General features: G+C 35.2%; 3 protein-coding genes across 3 annotated transcripts; 2 read left to right on the top strand and 1 right to left on the bottom strand.

Moving 5' to 3' along the window:
* Positions 1 to 1,225: 1,225 nt before the first annotated feature.
* On the bottom strand, positions 1,226 to 1,787 carry LOC108079174 (uncharacterized). The gene has a single exon (XM_017173425.3). It carries the CDS (start codon positions 1,642 to 1,644, stop codon positions 1,393 to 1,395), a length of 252 nt encoding a protein of 83 aa, XP_017028914.1. The 5' UTR covers positions 1,645 to 1,787; the 3' UTR covers positions 1,226 to 1,392.
* Positions 1,788 to 16,002: 14,215 nt separating this feature from the next.
* On the top strand, positions 16,003 to 17,984 carry LOC108079141 (mucin-4). Its single transcript, XM_070288354.1, has 2 exons — positions 16,003 to 16,009; positions 16,102 to 17,984. Exons 1-2 carry the CDS (start codon positions 16,007 to 16,009, stop codon positions 17,971 to 17,973), a joined length of 1,875 nt encoding a protein of 624 aa, XP_070144455.1. The 5' UTR covers positions 16,003 to 16,006; the 3' UTR covers positions 17,974 to 17,984.
* A 2,066-nt stretch (positions 17,985 to 20,050) lies between these two features.
* LOC108079164 (cuticle protein 16.5) lies at positions 20,051 to 21,012 on the top strand. The gene is made up of 2 exons (XM_017173415.2): positions 20,051 to 20,125; positions 20,319 to 21,012. The coding sequence occupies exons 1-2, from the start codon at positions 20,123 to 20,125 to the stop codon at positions 20,901 to 20,903; spliced, it is 588 nt and encodes a 195-aa protein (XP_017028904.1). The 5' UTR covers positions 20,051 to 20,122; the 3' UTR covers positions 20,904 to 21,012.
* Positions 21,013 to 21,573: the final 561 nt, after the last annotated feature.

Here is a 21,573-nt window from a genome sequence, read left to right as displayed (position 1 = left end):
AATTGCTTATTAAACGTGGAGAGTGCAGAGCCAAGGTATTGGCCATGGTCATGGCTTTTTTCTATATATATATACACACATATATGTATATATATATTATTTTTAATTTTTTTCTAGGCTTTCGCATTTCGGTGCTGGAGCAGTTTGCTCGAGTAGACAAAAAGATAAGTGAGAACTAGTTCTAAGGCTATGAAAAAAATGTAAATAAGTTCTTCAAAAATTTATATAATAAAGATATATTTAATATTTTATATTTTAAAGAAGTTAAAGCTTTGTTTTCTAATATATAAAAAATATAATAAATATATAAGAAATAAGTTCATGAACTTAAATATCCCAAGGCTTCTTAACCATCTTAAAAAAATATGAAATAATATTTTTAAAATTTATATTTATATATTAATTTAACCTTAAATCCCTTAAAATAAAGCCTTAATTATTTATAGATTTTAAATTATATCACAAGTCTTGTACATTTTATGGAACCACTAGTTTGGCCTTGGCCATCACTTTTGAACACTGCGTAGAGCCGCCAAAACGAATCTGTCGCCGCATCGGATATCGTGTATATATACATATATACAGACATATATATATGGCCAGGCCAAGGGAGAAATTCGGGCTGCCGAATTCTGGCCAGCAGCTAGCACTTAGCATCCAGCAGAGCCACCAGACTGCCTCTCGATCACGATTACTAGGATCGAGGAGGATCGAGCAGTGGAGCAATGGGTCTCTGCGGCTATCTTGATGGGCCTGGGATATGCGATGCGATGCGGCGCTACAGGCTCAACTTGGCCGGGATTGAGAATTGATCGACGATGACGATGTGGAGAGTAGACATGGAGCAGGGACCAAGGAGCAGGGGCAGTAGGCAACGTGCAAAGCTGCCAATGAACCACATCCACAGCCGAGGGGCCTCGGATCTATCTCAATTTCTACATTTGACCTGTGAACCCACAATGGACTCTGTATATATTATAATTGCCGACCGTGCTACACAATCTCCTCCTGGGATTTGGACTCCTCATCAGTTACTCCCCAGAAGCGAGCTTTATATCATGGCCAATAGATGGCTAATCTCGCAATCTTCTTTTTTTTCTATCAAACTTAAACAGAAGGAAAAAACGAAAGAGGGAATACCAGTGGACTTGTCGCATTAGCACTGGTGCTAATCCAGATCCAGAAGAAATTATAAAAGCCCCGGCCCAAGGGTCACACATATCTCTAATTAAAGATATTACTTTGGGTTTATATAGGAACCATTAAGGTTCATTATTGTTCACATTGTTAAATCGTTTCAAATTCCAAAAGAAAAAATAAATCATGCAAATGCTTTAAGTAAAGTATGCCAAGGTGCAGTCCTATCCAATCCAGTCCCAGTCCTGTCCTGTCCTACTTCTGGTTATCGAACTTGATTTCGTTGAGCTCCTTCTCGCAGCCTCGATAGGCCATGCCCACGCCAAAGCCCGTGCCCAGCCAGACCGGCCAAATGCGACGCCGGAAGAAGAGCAGGGTCACCACAGAGCCAATAACCAGGCCACCGACACCCTTGACCAGGGCATTGGACAGGCAGCGATTAAGATTCTCACTGAGGCGATCCTCGGGAGCCACCGCCGGTGATGATGACGACGTGGTGTCCACCATCTCTGATCCGTCTCGCTGCTAGTTAGTTATTGTTGTTGATAATTTATGAATTTTATTTTAGCTGCCGGATGGTTTTGTGTGTCGGGCATTAACGAAATCGAAAAGTGCTCAAAACAAACAGACAAGCAAGTTATGGCTTACTGGGATTCCACAAGGGTTAATGGAGGAGATAGGTTTAGATACAGGAAAGTCTAGGCTAGAGTGACTACTACCAAGGGTTCTTTTCTATATGGAGTTTGGTTTCTTAGGGTACAGGTTATAAGCCTAGAGTCTTTTGTCTTTGCAACTTGTTTATTTTGTTTTATTTAGGCCATTTCCCTCGTTATCCCTGTTGCCATATTAATAATTCCCACCTAGTTCTACCATCTTCTTCTATCTATGTATCTCTGTATCTATATATTCTTAACTCTTGAAACAGTAACAAGAAAAGGTGACTATCTAATGTCTCCCAAAACTTTTTCGTTCAGTGCACCTTAACTGACACCTACCATTATCCTATCGTCTTTGGTTTTTAGCTTCAGCTCGGCAGCTGGTTAGCAGGGTAATCATGTCAGCAAAAGGCCTGAATATACAGGCAACATTGTTTTCATCGATATGGCCCAGACTTTGGCGAAAAACTAAAGATAAAAAAGAGGTATAGGGTAGTCAAGGTAAAGAAAATGGTTAGCCTTAAAGAGGCAGAGTAGAAAAAGTCAAGCGAAATCAAGATAAATAAGGTAAAAAAAATAGAAATAAAATAATATAATAAAAATAAAATAATAAATAAATATATTTGAAAAAAAAAACAAGTCAAAGTAATGAAAAAGATGCGCCATAAAGAGCCAGAGATCAAGTCGAAGGAAATCATAAATAATAAAAAATATATTTAAAAAAATATGTAATGGTTTTTTTTAAATTCGACTTTAAATAAAATATATTGAATTTATATTAAAAAAAATTATTACCTTTAATATAATAATTTTAATTTTATTTTTATAAAAATAAAAATACATTTGTTTAATGATTAATAATAATGATTAAAATCAAAATTAAATAAACTTAAATATTTAAACTAATTTTCCATTATTTCCTTAAAAATTAAACCACTTAACCCCTTAAAAAATATCTAAATGCAAAGCTTAACCTTCCCTTTAAAGGGTATTTCCCCTGCTTAGACTCAACTTTGAGCCTACATAATCTTCAACTGCTTGGGAAAACAGTGCCGGCGACCGTGTTGACGTGTTAAGTGCTTTGGCCAGAAGAGATGGCCCCAAAAAAAAAAAGCAGACTGCAATTGCAAAGGAAAAACAAAAACAAAGGCTGCCCGTCTGCATCGGTTTCTTCCACTTGCCTGGGTCTGAGCCTGGTCCTGGTTCTGGGCTATAATTTCAACTCACCGCCCACCATTTGAATTATTTTTCCCCCATTTTTTTCGGTATTATCCTAGGCGTTTTTTGGGGGCGCAACTCGAAGCCTAACTCGAAAATTGCAAATTCGGGTGTTCAATCGAGTCAAATCCTTTTCTATTACCAACTCTCAGCCAGGTCTATGTTTAAAGAAATTGTCGGCCTCATGAGCAATTTAATGCCTGATTTGCCTGTTGGAGTTTTCTTGCCTTTTTTAGGTTTTTTTTCGTTACGTTTTCCCCTTCACCTCACGTAGGTGTTTTCCCCGATTGAGAAATAAATAAGGGAACTGACCTGGGCTTTTAGGATTTAAAATGATTTCTTTTATAAATCTAAAAAGTCTTTTTTACTTAGGGGTTAGTTTTAAAAAACGCTTTATCGTTAGATATCGATATATATAAGAGACATAATCAAGAATATTCTTGATTGTTTGCTTTCCTTTTTTAGTTGTTCTTTATTCCTTTAAGAATAACACAAAAAATCTCTCTGAAATCTCTTGAATATCCCTCAGCAAATTGGCCAAACTACTCAAGATCATAATAAAGACATTTATGGACCCGCGACTGGATTCAATTGTGCGGCCTTCAACGATTTTTGCAATCAATGCGATTCCGACTACGAAACGGGAATAATGCGATGGCCCTAAGGCATCAAATACACCTGAGTTTGGTTGAATAGGTACAAAAAGGGAGAAGGGAAATAAAAAAAGAATAATAATAAATAATTAATTAATTTAAAAATATTAAATTAAATTAAAGGATAAATTTGGTTAATCTTAAATAAAATTAATTGTGATTATTTTGGATAATAGGAATGGTTGATGTGGAATATATTATTTTTTCTGTTGGATTAAATAATATTTTATCGATAATAACATTAGCAATTTTTGCTTGCTATTTTTAAGGTAGCAACATTAATTCTGTGTTTAGTTAAAAAATAATTTTTATATCAAAAAAATACAAATTAAACCATGCTTCTTAGGGATGCAAGAAAATATAAATCTTTTAACGTATCGATAAAAGCGCGATAAATCAATTCTGTATTTCGTTTTATACTAATTTTACCATAATAAGTTAAAAATAAATTTAATTCATTATTAGGTATAAGAGGAAGTATCGATATTTTAACCTCGATAAATTAAGCTCGGTAAATTAAGCTCGATAAATTAATTCTTTTTAATTTAAGAAACATTTTTGGCTAAACAAAAAATATAAAAAATATCTTTACATTAAATTTTAAATGTATAACAATATATATTTTAACATTTAAATTTATAATAAAGATATTAAATGATATTACAAAAAAAAACCATAAACATTTAGAAAATATTTTCTTGACCCCATCTGTGTCTGCCTGCCTGTGCGTTGGGTGGGTGTCCCTTGGGCCGATCGTGCCCCTCCGAGGGGATTGGTTTGGGTGCGGAAGGGGATCCCCTCCGCGCTCAGTACAACTCAATGAGGCAAATGCAAGTCAAAACATCAGGCCAGCGACTGGGCCTGGTTGCTCTTAGCCCGCTCTCATCAATTCCGACTGCGGGGCCTGTTTTTATTTATTTTTTTTTTTCTTAGCCATGGTCGGGGAGTCAGAGCCCGGTCTGGTGGATGCCCGAGCTCATTATAGATGCAGCGCCGATTTGTTTTGTTGTCCCCCCATTTGACTTTGAATTGATAGCATCGGGCAGCATCCCAGGCCTTCTTGCGCCTTTTTGCCTGCATTTAAGATATATATAAAAATGTATTTGAACAATTGAGCTTGCTGCGCATGCGCTTGCCGAGTGCAAATATTTTAGATTCGCATAAACTTTGCATAGTTTTTGCCTCCCAGCCCACCACGCGTTCTGTTCTGCACAGTGGGTTAAGTATATGGGATTTAATGAGATTTATTTTGTATATTTTTATTAAAAAAGGTATAAACAGTATTTATTTCTTAAGCTTTAGTTTTTTATGTAGCTAAGTATGTTACAAAAAACGCGATTCAAATAATTTATAAATAGTATTATTTTTTATATTATTTTTTATTTTTTTTTAAATTATAAAAACAAAATATATACATATATTATATTATTTCTATAGGAATAATTCTTAAATTATTTTATTGCCATTCGTTTTTTTTTTTTATAATAATAGCTTATTCACACCTTATAATAATAGCATATACACACCTTGATGTGCCTAAATTAAATAAAACTTTTTCAATTAACCTTTATAGTTCATTTAGAAAAAAAAAAAATAAATATTTACTTGGAAACAAATTATTTATTTTGTAATTCACATCAAAATCTATTGTGAGGTAACTTTTTATAGTTACCTAATTAAAATAAGTTCAAATAAAATCACCGTTATGCTATGTACATAGTTTTTTATTACTGAATACGAAGAAGACATTTTCGTGAGAAGTTTTTACTTGTAATCCATTTTAATATGAGAAACCCCCAATTAAAATATTTCCCATCGCCTTTCTCTTTGCCATATTTTTTGTATTATTTAATTGGCAGAATCATCACAATTTTATATTACTTAATTTATTGTTCAAGAAAGCAAATTAAACATTTTATTCCCATTTGCGACCACTGTTTATGTGACTGCGTGCGCTGCTCGGTCCACGCACTCTTGGAAGTCACTGTGTGTTGTTCCTGTTTTTGTTCTCTAACTTGACGTTTTTTTTTTTTTATTTCTTCGTTTTGTTTTTATTTTATTTTTTGTTGCTAGCTGTGTGCAGTGCAGTGCGGTGCCTAGGGCTGTTTAGCTGCGCATTTTTATTTAACATATCATTTAAAATTCATGTAAAACACATGTAGCTGGTCTGCGGACTGCTTTGCATACGGTGGGCATAAAGTAAGAGCCAGCGGACAAAACGGGCCAAGCAGGCATCGTGCACTGAGCGAAAAAGAAGTTGAGTTCTTTGTCATTAAATATTAGACATAAATCCAAGAGTACTTGTAGCATTATATTAAAATATATCAATAGGAAAATAGCTATTATGTATCGATAATTATATTGAACTTTAATTTTATATCGAATTTATGCTGCTAGTCTTAAATTTTTAAGAATAAAAACAATTGAAAAGCGTTTTTGGTTTATATTGATTTTGCATTATATCGAAATTCAATATCATATAAGTATTATAGATATTTATATTATTCACAAAAAATTAATTAAATTATATAAATTCTTTATATCGCTTTTACAGTTAGGTATCGATATCGATTTTTATCGATAAATATTAATATATAAAATAAATTCGTAAATAAACCCCTGAGAACTCCCTAAAAGATTCCTCTCTCTGCATGGACAGAGGGCCATGCGGACAGGCCCATGGACACATCACACCCAAGCGCCAGGAGGGATCAAGAGGGAGGGGTAGATGGAGGAGACCCAAGTCCTCCCTCTCCCAGACGAATTCATAAGCAAAAAGCCTCGGCCTCCGCTTGTATCTGAAGTCGCATATCTGGCCGGGATTTAGCCATGAGTTTTGGGTTTGGTTTTCTCGGCTCCACGGCTCCTCTGTACTTTTTGGTGTCTTTGGCTCCTTGTGGACCCCAAGATGAAGATGTCGCTTGTTGCATGCTGCATTTAATTTGTAAACAAAGTCTTTAGTTTATGACTTGAAGTTTTATTTTAGCATATCTAGGAGCTCCTCCCGCTAGCATTTTGTTGGAAATTTGTAAACAATTCGGAATTCCAGAACGCATCAATGCCATTTGCATATGGAAGAAGGGGATCGGATCTCGACTCGGTTCGGTACGGTTCGGTTCGGAGCGGATCAAATCCACACACACAGAAGCCATTGTTGTGGCCTACGGCCTGACCTTTTGGCCCCTCGATTTGCGTCGATTCCATCCATCCCGTTGGCCCTATGGCAGCCGTAACAAATCAGCAGTGACGTGGCCCCGACACTAAATGCAATTTATAACACTTTTTTTCCCCGGGCTGGGCTCTTCTCTTGCCGCGAAGATTGTCAAACAACTTGACTTGAAGGCAAGTTAACGAGCAGCCCCCCGACGAACGACAACTTCATCATGATGACGACAACGAAGACGACGACGACGTGGTCTCTACAGCTCAGCTCCAGCGGCTCTCGACTCTCGACTCTCCTCAGCTGCTGTCATCAGCATCAACACACGATTGGACGTGGATGTGGACATGGACGAGGAGGAGGACCCATGGATGGACCCCGAAAAAGCCATCAAAAGCGTTCAGCCAGGGAACATAAAATGCAACAAGAATGGTTCATGGGGTGATGTTTTCTATGGAGAAAGAGGCTTTTACTTCCGGTTAAATGAAGGCTAAAAGAATGCCCTAAAGAAGATTTAGTTTATATATTAAAAACATATAAATATATACATTTAAAAGGAATAAATTAAATGCAAATTCTGGTGGTTTGAATATAAATTTGTTCCATTTTAAAATTATTTAAATATTCTCACTTGACTTAGCTTGGCAATATAGGCCGATTCTAGCTTGATTTATAGTGTATTTTGGGGACCAACTTTGCCCCTATACCTTCCCCTATATCTATATATATATATATATGTATATAGGTATATATCTCCCCCACAAAAGCCTCCCGCGACAGCGAACTGCACTTGTCTGGGGCTTGGTTTTTATGAACGTTTGGGCTTTAAAATAAAACTACCGCGACTTTCTCCTCCAGCCTCTCCCTCTCACTCCCCCACTTCTTTTAGCCATCTCTCTCGCACATGAATAATGCAAATGCCCAGAGAAGGCTAGAAGAGGGCAGAGAACCAGCCAAAAAATGGGAAGATGTATACGTACTTTTCGCACACATGCACTGAAAATTAAAATCGGTGCTCGTTGTGTGCTCGATATTAGCACAGAAAAGCAACTCATACTCATTTATATTTTTAATTAATTAACTAAAATATAACATTAAAATACATATTAAAATTAAAATTACATTTTTCTTATTTTTTATTCATATTATTAAATTTATATTTTAATTAAATTTTAGTTTGTTTGAATTCCTGGTAATTGTTCTGTTACCTTAAACTTTATTATTTAAGATTTAATTGGTTAATATTATATATTTTTATTATTATTCACTATTATTTATAATTATTTTTTATTATTTTTTGTATACTTATTACTGTTTTTACTGTTATTTATAATTATTTATTATTTTTTTTATTATTATCTATTTTTATTTGTTATAATTTATTTGTATTTATTATTATTTTTTATTATTTTTACAATTTATTATTTTTTTGTTATTTATTATTTCTTACTTTTCTGATATCATTCGTTATTTATTTTTAATAGAATTTAAACTATTTTTCTTAGTGTAGTCACAGCTGGGCTTAATGCGCCATAACTCTAATGCAGAAGCACACACACACACACACACACACACACACACAGACACCAACACACACACATCGCATCGCATCTAATATGACCGCCCGTCACTCATTAAGCCGTCGCTGTCGTCCGCTCTTTATTGTTGTTTATATATTTCTATATAGAAAATGTTTGTAGCCGGCGGTTATCTGGGGCCCAGGAAATTGCGATTTTTCATTTCGGTGTTTTTCTCCTTTTTTTTTTATTTTTTTGTTGCTTTTTATTTTCGGGGAAAAGCAGCAGCAACGCCAAAGGAGAGGGGATTGCAGCGCATCAAATTTTGTCAAATTTTGTGCCGTTGTTGTTGCATTATTTTAGCAAAATAATTAACACGAACCAACCATCCATCCATCCATCAGTTTAGCAGTCTGTCAGTCTGCCTCCAGATCCTGGCCTCGGTCAGGAATTAGTGGGGCTCAGTGTTGCCTCATTTGGCGATTTTTCTTATTTTCTTTAGCTAAATTAATATTTTTAAATATTTTTAAGCAGAAATAAATATTAAGTAAATAATAATAACAAAATAAATTAAGTATTTTTATGCTATTTAGTATTTAATTAAGAAATATACTATTTTTAAAGGCTTATTTTATGTTTAGAATAATTTTTAAAATATATTTGGAATGGAATAAATATTAAACATATTTTTAAGACTTGGCTAAGTAAGACTTTTAGTTTAAAAATTTCTTTTATTATTTATGAATTTCTTTTTGATTTTATTTTTATACTTTTTTAATTTTTAACAAAAAAAATTGTAAATATACCTAAAAAAAAATAACTGAATATTACCTAATAATAATATATAAGAATTATAATATTTTAAAGGCTTATTCTAAAATGATTAATATATTAATTTTTATCTTAAGATTTATTTTATTTGTATGACATCTCTGCCTCATGGTCCTTTCTTGCATCCTGTTCCCTGCGCCTTGGGGCATTTATTTATGGTCCTTCCTAAGCAGCCGCATTATATGCAACATTCTGTCGCCTTGTGATTATTTTTGGCCGCCCAAAACCAAACAGCCAGTAGAAGGGGGGGGGCGTGGCAAGTGCACCTCATTTTGCTTGATTGCTTTGGGCTCGAGGCTTTTGCCAAGTTGATTTTTTATTTGTGCCCATCGTCATCGTCATCGTCATCTTAGGGCCTCCCTTGTCTCCAGAGCTGCCACATGTGCATGTAATATTTTAGTGTCCTTTTACTTATGCGCTCTATCAGTTAAGGCATCCTTCCCCCGATCTCTACTTCATTTTTAATGGGCAGCCATACTTTTTACAACCTGTACAACCTCAGGCCAGGCACTTGGCGTAATTGAAAGGCGTCTCCCAAGGCACTGCCAGTAGTAAGCAATTTTCTTTTTGTAGTTTGCTAATTTATGAGGAAAACCCAAGTCAAGATGAGGGGCTTAAGGTTTACAGCGGTTGATGCCTGCTTTTAGGCGGCTCTAAAAAATATGAAAAGGGTTAAAATGAAGCCTACTTGTAGGCCTACAATTTATTAGGTTCCTTTTTTATTTTTTTTTTTATTAGTAGTAGTAATTAGATTATATTTATATAATATTTATTTTTATTATTTTTTATTTTATATTTTTGGTATATATTTTTAAAAATCTTTTAATTACGGAATTATGTACATATATTTACATATTAGGCTATAATTCTAAGTATAAATTTAAATATTTTAAAATTGTGTAAAAATGAGGAGCATTAAATTAAAAAATCTTGATAAGCCAAAAAATAATAACAATTAAAAATTATAAATCATTTATATTCTAAATTAAATAAATGTCCAAATTAGCCTTTAACTTTATTAAAATATATCAAATTAATATAATTATTAATATAAATAAATAAATAAGTAATATTAAAATTGGCGCATCAATTAATTACCCCAGATTTTAAATTATAAGAAAATAAACCCAATGTTGCTGAAACTCTACTCTGCTCTACTCTACTTACACATCCATCAATCTCATTCAAACATCAGTTCATTTATTAAAATCGCGTTCCAAGAACTATTTTAATTAATTTTGAACAAAAACTTACACAAACCCATATTAAGGCGTAACCAAAAAACTATATAATTATGGCCAAACTATGCTAATTTCGGATGGGACAAGAACACGGGCCTGTAGGTTACGTCAATGGGATTCCCCGATACTAGAGCCAACAATGACCAACTCATAACCAGCCACATTCATAAATCATTATAATTATTAAAAAAAAAAACTCAAGAGTGTGAACACAAAAGTGACCAACCATACAGAGATAAAAAATTGTTAACTAAAAATTAAGCCAACTTTGGTATACCCTTGCATTTGCATTAGGTTTTTAAGATTGAATTGGAAATGCATCATAATTAACTTTTTACTAAGATAAGCCACCTGCATAGTAAATTTAACATTATAAAAAATTAACATTTTGGACAATTTTTTTAAAATTTTATAACATAAAAAAAATGAATAAAACTTTAAACTAAATAAAAAAGAATTACTATTTTTAGAGACTTCTTTGAAATGTACTTCATGACATTGCTTTGTGTTCAAACTACCAACACGAGTCTTAAGCCTTCCTAAGCCTTTGGTGGCTTTTTAAAAAACATAAAAAATAAACAAAAACCTAGAAAAGTCCCCCTCAAAAACCGAATTGGAAAAGCTATAATAAGCCCCTAATAAGCCCTGGCATTTACATAGTTTATTGAAAATGAAACTGAAATCATAAAAAAAAAAAAAAAAACTGCCACCAGAGGCAATTTGCCATGGTTTCCCACACCTATATATATATAGATAGATAAATATATATATGTGTATATATGTATGTATATAAAGTATATAGTCGCCAGTCACTTCCCGATTTGCCTCACCCAATTGCGCAGATCTTCGCGTGGCAGATCGTAAAATCATTTGACAAATTGGATGACATTTTGCGGCACAATTGTCGATGACAGCTGAAATGTCGCTAATTATGCCAATCAGAGGGGATTGAGTGTGGATCAGAGACAACTCACTCGATCGCTATATATATGTATGTGTAAATCGATATCGATTGCACTTTAAACTTGATTTTGTAATAAACGAGAGAGCGAAACTAGTTTTTTTTTTAATGAGATTTATGGCAGATGTCACAGCAGGTGGATGCCTTTACTGTCTATTCTTGGGTTTGAAAGCAAATTAATTTCGCAAAATAATAACATTTTTTAATGAAGCCATTAAGCTACCACATCTTCAGCTTCGATTGCCCTTCACTTTTTTGGCATCTTAAAGCCGTAAAACAATGATTAAATTTAATAACATTTCGTCTTTCGCACTTGGTTTTTGTTTTTGAGAAGGTCAAGGCCGTGGCTACGAATTTAGCTCACTTATTTCGGCCAAAACAAGTAATCCAACACGAAGTGCCAGTTATAGCTCAGCCTTCATCGATTTATTGGCTTCGTTTTTTACAAATTAGCAGGGGAAAAGTCCCCTCTGTATTTTATTTGGATTTTTTAAGGGGACCCCCTCTTACCAATATTTGTCCCATTTTTCCAGTTTTAGTTTTTCAGTTTCAAGTTCTCATAGTTACACAATTTCCAAGTTTAACTTGCCAATTAAGCCGTGAAAATGTTTGCCTTTCGGCATATAACATACAACGCATCTCTGGGGAATTTACGGAACAAATATGCGGCCGAGTCAATGCATTTCGCATTCATGCCGATTTAGCATTGAGATCTGAGCATATATTTGCGGCCAGAATCTAGTAAAATACTAGGTAAAGCTTCTTTTCTAGTTTCATTTTTAATCTATTCAAGGCTTATTAACCTTGAAGAAATCGATTTTATGAGTTTGCAGACTCGGCAATTGATTTAAGACCCAGAAAAAATATCAAAGAAGTCGTAAAAAACTGCAACGAGGTCTTGAGACCTCTATATTAGCAGCAGCTAATTAATCTTAAAAAAAAAACAGTTTTCATAATTTAATTATCATCTTTTTTTGTGGTTAAATATAAGTTGATACAACGAGTAACCTTACGAGTTATGATATCAATTTTAGGATTTTCCAAATAATAAAATTTATGATTCGTAGACCGCAGCTGAGGGATTCTTGACTTAAATGCGGGCTGACACTAGAGATGGCAGAAAGTAACGATATATCAATACTGGAACGATATTTTTTAGCCTTGCGATGAATCAGTATATAGTTTATTATATAAAAACTGTGCCAAAAAATAACCTAAACTAAGATTAAAACTAATTACAAATTGATATTATTATTATTATTTTTTAATAATTTTATTATTTAATTTTAAAAATATAATCATAACATAACATATATAACATTTTCCTAGATTTTTCGGATATTACCAATTATATAAATATTTTAATATTCAAAGCGATTAGTTTCGATTTTTTAAATATCAATAGTTAATTATAAACTATATTTAAGATAGTATATAATTACTATATTTTAGATATATATCATTTTCGTAGACTTTTCCGATTTAATTAATTATATCAATATTTTAATAAAAAAAAGCGATTAGTTTCGATTTTTTAATCGAAAAATCAAAGCTTACTAAATTTTAGATATTATATTTTTTTCTCGATAGATCCCATTAGACTTTTCCTTTCTCAAACTCTCACAAAAGCGAAGATCTCAAAATCTCAAGATCGCCAGCTTGAAAGAGTTGCCCAAGAGCAACGAGCAGCATCTGCAACTTGCAAATATCGTTTTGTGGGCTTTTTGCAAAAATGTTAAACAGAAATGCAATTTGGCAAACGTTATTTAAGAGCTCACCACCACCACCGTCGCCGTGCTTGTCTTATTTAAACGTTGTATTCCTCAAAACGTGGCCAAGATACACGTACATTTGGCTAAAAAGTGTGTCCAACATGCATGCGTCGCTGCTTACCGCCAAAGGCGTGCCAAAAAAAAAAAAAATAATAAAAGGGGGGCTCAAAGGGGGCAAGCCTTCGGAGCCATGCTTGTGTGCTGTTGGGCCAAACAATTTGTCGCGTTTGTGGCGTTTGTTCCGCAATTGTTTTATGGCCAAATGCTGCTGCCGAGGGCCAAAACCCCCAAACAAACATTTGCCAAACGCAAACACAAGCTCGGCTTGGCGGGGTTTAAATATTGAAAGAGCCACTGCCGCTACCAGAAGTATCATCTATATCAGAGTGGGAAAAATATTAGGGAAATTGTTAAGAAATTTGAGAAAACAGTAATAAGTATTCTTAAAAAGGTTAAAGGCATTTATGTGTATTTTTAATATATTTTTTATATATATTAAATGTATTTATGTATATATTAACTAAAGATAAACATATGAAAACTCTGAAAACTTTTAGAAATAAATCTTTAAAATTAAATAGTTATAAACAGCATTTTTCTGCTATTTTTTATAAGCAACATACCAGCTTAGAATTCGCTTAAAAATATACTTAAAAATAATAGTTTAATCTAAGATTTATTACCAATTTTTTTTCTCTCCGTGAAACTAAAATAAATCGAGGGCTTAAATGGCATCTGTGGTCTCCAGTCCACACCTCTGTTAAGTCACCAACAAGTTTGCCTCACAAAACGCACAATCAATATCAACAAATCTATATACTTTATAGACACTTGATCTATTGTTTGACCACAAAAGAGAAAAAAAACAAAATATCTATAGGAACACTTCTAACCAAAAAATATTATAGAAGCCTTTGTGGCCCAACCAGATTTTATTTTGGCCATTTGTTTTACATAAAGTCCAGTCCATAAATATTTTTATGACCAATATTTAGCTTGTCTTTCATTGTGTTCTGTTTTTTTTTATATATATATTTTTTTTAATTACAGAACTCGAAGCATAAATTTTCATAATTAAATCAGCAAAACAAAAAACCAGACAGCCAGTTTTGCAGGCCTAGAGTTTATGGGCCAAAAACCAGTTTAAGTTTGTGGCTCAGAGTGATTCAGCCAGAAGAGCAGACCCAGACAATGATTTTTGGGCCAGATTCAAGATGTGAGAATTTTCTAAAAATTTATTTGGGTTTGACGTCACTGGGAATAGTATAAATAAATAATAGAAAAAAATAAAAATAAACTTGTAGAAAATGGAATAAATTTGCATAGGGAAAAATATAAAAAAGAATTGGGTTTAATTAACATAATTCAAGGGTATTTTGTTTTAAACAAATATTTAATATTAAAAAAATATGAATATAATAGGAATTACATTTAATTAATTCATATAAATTCATAAACTTACAAAAAATTAATTCATTAAAATTAATAAAATTATAACAAATAAATGCATATATATTTCTTAATTTATAGAAAAAAAATATTTAATTTAGCAAATTATCATCTATGGCAGCTATAAAAAATCCTCATTAATAATCATACAAATACTTGCATTTATTTACTCATTTTTCATTTCTCAAAACAATTAAGCTTTAACAAATCAATCAAGAAAATTTCCCAATTTGACATAACTAGTTTTTTTTTTAGCATTCTAGCGCCCAGTTCAATGATCGTTATTCTAGCAGAAAGATTGATTATAAATCAGCAGTCATTAAATATATATATATATACACTATATATTGCCCTATGCTGTCCGCCTTCAAAGTTCATTATGAAAATCTGTGAATTTATTAATTTAAGCTAATTTCATAAAAATGGCTTGAACTATTTGTTAAGCGTATAAATTTGTTTCTTTATATAAAGCTTGGTCTTATAATGGATGCAGGCCATGTTGGCACACTGAATCCACTTGAGCTTAAATGGTATAATATTAAATTATTATAATTATTACTCGAACAGGGTATTAAGCAAGTCCATTCTGTCCAGATATAGAAATTTAAGTATATAATATATTTCTACATATAAAAATGTAGGTAATAAGCAGTTAAGATGAGAGTTTTGAACATTGATTTCTTTGAGCCCAATCAGCGGCCGCTTTGGCAGATCTAAGACTCTTGGCCAAAGTGACAGGGAACTGGTTGTCGGAGCAAGCCGATTATGACACCCGGCTGAACTTGCCAGGCGCTAATCAGCGACTTCATTTAGTGACCCAACGGAAGGATGGCAACATGCATAGAGAGAAAATCATACAAGTAACTAAACAAAATATGAAATTATTTAATTATAAGTATTTATAAATTTTTTAAATCTTTGTTAAAACTTCTTAATCTACAAACTGTTATATTTCTGTCATTTTATGTACAACAAATCTCTTATAAATTTATAAAAATTTAAATACTAATTTATTTATTCTTATTATTTATTTATTTATTATTAATTATTATTTTTTATTATTACATTAATTTATAATTATTAATAATTATTTATAATTATTTATTTATATATATTTTTGTATTTCTCACTGTGAAATTCCCAAATGACAGTTTAATTGACGAAAAGTCTAAAGCGGTCAAAACCCGAAGAGGTTCTAATCAACTCGATAAGATCTTGGGCTTTTGTTATGTTGTCTATGCAAATTCAGCAAAAAAAAAACTAATAATATGAATATATATACCCAGACAGAAATGTAGGAACCGACTCGATCGAAAATCAAAACAAAACTCCAATTAGCATAGGCCCATAATATTTTGGGGGTATAAAAACCTGAAAGGCCCCTCCTCACATCAACAGATTCGGCCCAAACATGGTGAGTTTCGGTTCTAGGGGGAACCACCGCGGACCTTTCTTCGGCCCCATTCCCATTCTAGTCGCCCATCTAATTCGTTGCTCCGCTTCCAGAAATTCTACGTCATTGCTCTGGCCCTTGTCGGCCTTGTTGCCGCCGATGTCAGTCACCTCAAATTGGGCCAGTCCGCCGATGGGGGCTATGGCTTCTCAGCATCCTCCTCCTTCTCCTCATCCTCATCTTCCTCGGAGTTGGTTCCTGGTGGTGATTCTGATTCCTACCAGCCCGCTGAATACACGCCCGAACACTTAAAGACTGCTGAGGTGGTTCCTGGAGGAGATTCTAGTTCCTACCAGCCCGCTGAATACACTCCCGCACATCTGAAGACTGCTGAGGTGGTTCCTGGTGGCGATTCCAGCTCTTACCAGCCCGCTGAATATACTCCCGAGCACCTGAAGACTGCTGAGGTGGTTCCTGGAGGAGATTCTAGTTCCTACCAGCCCGCTGAATATACTCCCGCACACCTAAGGACTGCTGAGGTGGTTCCTGGTGGTGATTCCAGCTCTTACCAGCCCGCTGAATATACTCCCGCACACCTAAAGACTGTTGAGGTGGTTCCTGGTGGCGATTCCAGCTCTTACCAGCCCGCTGAATACACTCCCGAGCACTTAAAGACTGCTGAGGTGGTTCCTGGAGGAGATTCTAGTTCCTACCAGCCCGCTGAATACACTCCCGCACACCTGAAGACTGCTGAGGTGGTTCCTGGAGGAGATTCTAGTTCCTACCAGCCCGCTGAATACACTCCCGCACACCTAAGGACTGCTGAGGTGGTTCCTGGTGGTGATTCTAGCTCTTACCAGCCCGCTGAATACACTCCCGCACACCTAAGGACTGCTGAGGTGGTTCCTGGTGGCGATTCCAGCTCTTACCAGCCCGCTGAATACACTCCCGAGCACCTGAAGACTGCTGAGGTGGTTCCTGGAGGAGATTCTAGTTCCTACCAGCCCGCTGAATACACTCCCGCACACCTAAGGACCTCTGAGGTGGTTCCTGGTGGTGATTCCAGTTCTTACCAGCCCGCTGAATACACTCCCGCACACTTGAAGACTGCTGAGGTGGTTCCTGGTGGTGATTCCAGTTCTTACCAGCCCGCTGAATATACTCCTGCACACTTGAAGACTGCTGAGGTGGTTCCTGGTGGTGATTCCAGCTCTTATCAGCCCGCTGAATATACTCCTGCACACCTGAAGACTTCTGTTCCTGCTGCTATCGGAGCTGATACCTACACCCCGGAGAAGTTCATTCCCCAGGCTGACCGAGAGGCCCACTACAAATATATCCAAGAACAGGAGCAGCAGCAGCAGCAGACCGTTGTGCCTGGTGGAGACTCGAGCTCTTTCCAACCCGCTGAATATACCCCAGCTCACCTAAAGGTTACCGTTCCCGCAGCTATTGGTGCCGACACTTACACACCGGAGCAGTTCATTCCCCAAGCCGATCGCGAAGCCCACTACAGGTTTATTCAGCAACAGCAAGCTGTTGGAGGCGACTCCAGCTCCTATCAGCCCGCTGAATACACTCCTAGTCACCTGACCAAGTCGTCCGTGGTGTCTGTGGTCTCGGCAGTTGTTCCAGGTGGAGATGCCAGTTCATATCAGCCCGCTGAATACACACCCCAGAACCTGAAGGCCTCCACTGTGGGGCAGACCACCTATGCCCAGAGCCAGGCAAAAGCCATTCTTCCCGCAGCCAATCTGATTCCCTCCTATGTCCAGGGACAAGCGGCTATCAGCAACCAGCTGCAGGCTCCCATTGCCGGTGAAGCCAGTCGTGTGTACGAGGAGCCTGCCTCGAATGGCATTGAGGAGTTCAATCCGGAGACCCATGTCCCAGTGGTTATTGGAGCGGACACCATTACGCCCGCCCACTTGAGGGTCGGTGGTCAAGGAACACAGTATGCCACCAATGGCGGTTATGTTTACTAAGCTTAGTCTTTAAGAGCTTCAAGAGTCTAATGAATATAAATACATTTTTTTCTATATAAATATTATGTATTTCTTTGTTTATTTTAATTGTATATTTTAGATATTTATTTATTTTATTTTATTTTTTATTTTTATATAATTAATTTTTATTTTATTTCCTGAAAACTGTGTTTGAGATACCCGTTTTGGGCTTAAGCATTTCCCGTTCACTGTTGCCCAATTATGATTCCCAGAATGCTGAGATCTGGCCCCCAACTCCAGTAGTCCCTGAACCCAGGAAGCCTGCACTAGTTACAGCAACTTGTTCGCTTTCTACACTGGGAGAAAATGGAAAAGGTTTTAAGGGGGATATTTATTTGAAACCTTCTCTCATAGTATCTCAGATTTTATAATTACTTTTAGCTCATACTTTCTGAGAAACATGTTTATTTATATAAGAAAAAATTCTCTCAGTGCACCTCAAAAATTCTCGAAAAAATCTTCAATATTTTATATTTTTAAAGAAAATTTCATAATGATTGAAATAATAAAATAAATTTAAAGAAAGTTGAGCAGCAAACTTGGTTAATTTTTTTGAGAAACTTGCTCATATATATATAAGAAAATTCCTCTCAGTGCATCCCGAAACTTCTCTTAAAATTTCTTTAATATTCTATTCATTTTTAAGAGGGTTTTATAAAAATAAATATAATAATAAATAAGTCGAAAACAAAGAAAACACCAAGCTAATCTCATTTCTCTTTAGAAAACCTACTTATTTATATAGTTTATAAGAGAAATTTATCTCAGTGCACCCCTTGAAATGTCCGCTGCATTTCAAGTTCACGGACAAGATGCGGCTTCACTGGGTAAAAGTTGATCTGGCCCGGACCTGCACACCCATCATGCTGTTACTTATTATGTAAAGCCCGCTGTGGAAGTCGTAACTCTGGGGCCATGGTATACCCAAGGCCATGTCTGATGGGTTTATGGCTTTTTAGAAAGTGCGAAGGTGCATCTGTATATATCCGACATTCTATGGGGGACGAGGCCAGTTTTTTGAAATGGATCTTAAGCCGGGTCGGAAAGATTTAACCAACGAAGTGTGGCTAAAACGAGAAAAGGCCGCATGGCTTGTGTTAAAAATTGAATGTTAATTAGTGGAACCCCGCTCGCAGTTTGATTGACGACCCCACCAAAGGTAAAGGTGTCCCAAAGTAGTTCGAAACCGAAACTGAAACTGAATCCAAAACCCGTTGCGTTCACAGAAAAAAAAACACAAAATAAAAATTAAGAGAAATAAATACAAGAAAAAGAAGAAATATTGTAAATGAGACAAACCCGTTTATGTTAAATTTAATTATTATGTGATTTTCCATTTGGTAGTTTCGCTATATATTTATTTATCGCCCCCCCGCCCAGGTTAGTGTTGCCTTTTTAGCGTTTTAATTGCTGCTGGCAAAGATCTAAAAAATCGAAATAAAATCATGGAGGTTGGGAAGCCTATTAAAAGTTATACTAAAGGGGAATTTAGAAATAAACATTTTTTATGATTTTAAGTAGCTTTATTTAGTAGAAAATATATTAAATATTATAACCGATTATAAAATATACTATATAGCAAAAAAAAAAGCTTTCCAGCATATTCTGCTTATATCCAAGCTTAAATTATTTTTATTATTCTATTCAAAGATGTTTTATTATACATAAATAATATTTTAGAATTTTAATTGTATTTATAATATAATAAAATACATTTTATAAGTATTATTTATATTATTATTTTTATATGTATTTTAGTATTAATTTATTGTTAATAATATCTATATTATTTATTATTATAAATTGTATTTTAAAAATAGAAATAATATTTTTTAATTTTAATGTTATAACCCCTTACTTCCCACCACTACCATCCCATCCTAACCCTAGTCCCTCGTTTGCCTCACATTTATTATGTTTCAACGGCCGATTTGCTTTTGGTGGCTCTTCTTCTTGCCGGCTTTGAAGCCGCTGCAGTTGAGCTTTTCTTCGGATCTTCGGAATCTTCGGATATACCAGGCCGGCCGGCCGGCTATAAATTGAGAGCCCGCTCAAGGGACCGGCATCAGTCGCAGCCCCAAGCTCATCCAGCTCAGTCAAAGCCGCCACCCCCAAGAAACCATTTAAAATGGTCAGTGAAGGATTCTTATTACCTAAATACCATAAAAAATAGATATAAGATTTTAAATAACCAACGAGTGTCTAAAAACAAAAGTGCAAAGTGAAAAAAGTGATTTTACTTTTACTTTGATTTTTATTTATTTTTTTTTATCTAGTGATTTTTGTTTCTTAATGTGCCGTGTGCTCTCGTATCCTTCTTGCAGAAATTCCTCATTGTGTTCGCCCTGATCGCCTGCGCGGCCGCCGATGTTAGCCACCTGACCAAGTACCTGCCCCCCAGCAATGAGTATCTGCCTCCTGTCCAGAATACCTACTCTGCTCCCTCGGTGAGCTACTCTGCCCCCGTCCAGAGCTACTCCGCCCCCGTCCAGAGCTATTCTGCTCCCTCGGTCAGCTACTCCGCCCCTGCTGTCCAGCAGACGTACTCCGCCCCTGCTGTCCAGCAGAGCTATGTGGCTCCCAGCAACGAGTACCTGCCACCCGTCCAGCAGACCTACTCCGCCCCTGTGGCCCAGAGGACTTACTCGGCTCCATCGGTTAGCTACTCCGCTCCCGTCCAGAGCTACTCTGCTCCTTCGGTCAGCTACTCCGCTCCTGTCCAGCAATCGTACTCGGCTCCCTCTGTCAGCTACTCCGCTCCCGTCCAGAGCTACTCGGCTCCCATCCAGCAAACCTATGCTGCTCCCTCGGTGAGCTACTCTGCTCCCATCCAGCAGACTTACTCCGCCCCCTCCGTGGATGTGGGCACCCAGTACGCCTCCAACGGCGGCTATGTCTACAGGAAGTAAGGGGTATCAGCAACTGATCCAGTGTAAATAACAAGGAAACTGCCTTAATGTTTTAATATATTTTTTTTGTATTGTAAACTTTGTAAACAACGAAAAGTAAAAAACAATAACCCGAATATAAAAGGATTTTTAATGTGAAGTGGGATTTTTAATGAGATTAAAAGGTAAAAAAAAGGTTTTTTCTTTTATATTGTATTTTTATTTATTTTTACATATTTATATAAAATATTATTAACTAGGGCTAAGGCAATAGATTAAATTGAAAAAAAAAAAAAACAATTTATTACCTAAGTAAGAAAAATATTTAATTCATACAACATTTTTTTATATGTATAAGAATGTTATTTATTTATTATATAAGATATATTTTTTTAAATTATGGCTCTTGAAATTCTCGCCAAAAATATATGTTAGTAAATATATTAATAAATATATTAAAATATATTTTTGGGGAGAATAATATATTTATTAATATAGTTTTCTATTAAAAAAAAAAGTCATGGATATGACTTTGATTGATTTATCATAAAAAAAAATTATAAAAACACCACCATTAAGCAGAAGCCTATTGGCTTTAATGGAAAAACCGGTAATATTATTGACAAAGGGCAAAACCTTTTAATCGAAAACCTATAACAACAACGAAACAAAAGCTAAAATGCTAATCAAT

The sequence above is a fragment of the Drosophila kikkawai genome, chromosome X (assembly GCF_030179895.1).
Source record: "Drosophila kikkawai strain 14028-0561.14 chromosome X, DkikHiC1v2, whole genome shotgun sequence".
In the NCBI taxonomy this organism is placed as follows: Eukaryota; Metazoa; Arthropoda; class Insecta; order Diptera; family Drosophilidae; genus Drosophila; species Drosophila kikkawai.
Note: the sequence above shows the minus strand (reverse complement) of the source record. Positions and strands in the feature narration are given on the sequence as shown.

Bases quoted from the DNA above. Each gene is read 5' to 3' on its own strand.
- LOC108079174 (XM_017173425.3), bottom strand. From the start codon at position 1,644: ATGGTGGACACCACGTCGTCATCATCACCGGCGGTGGCTCCCGAGGAT.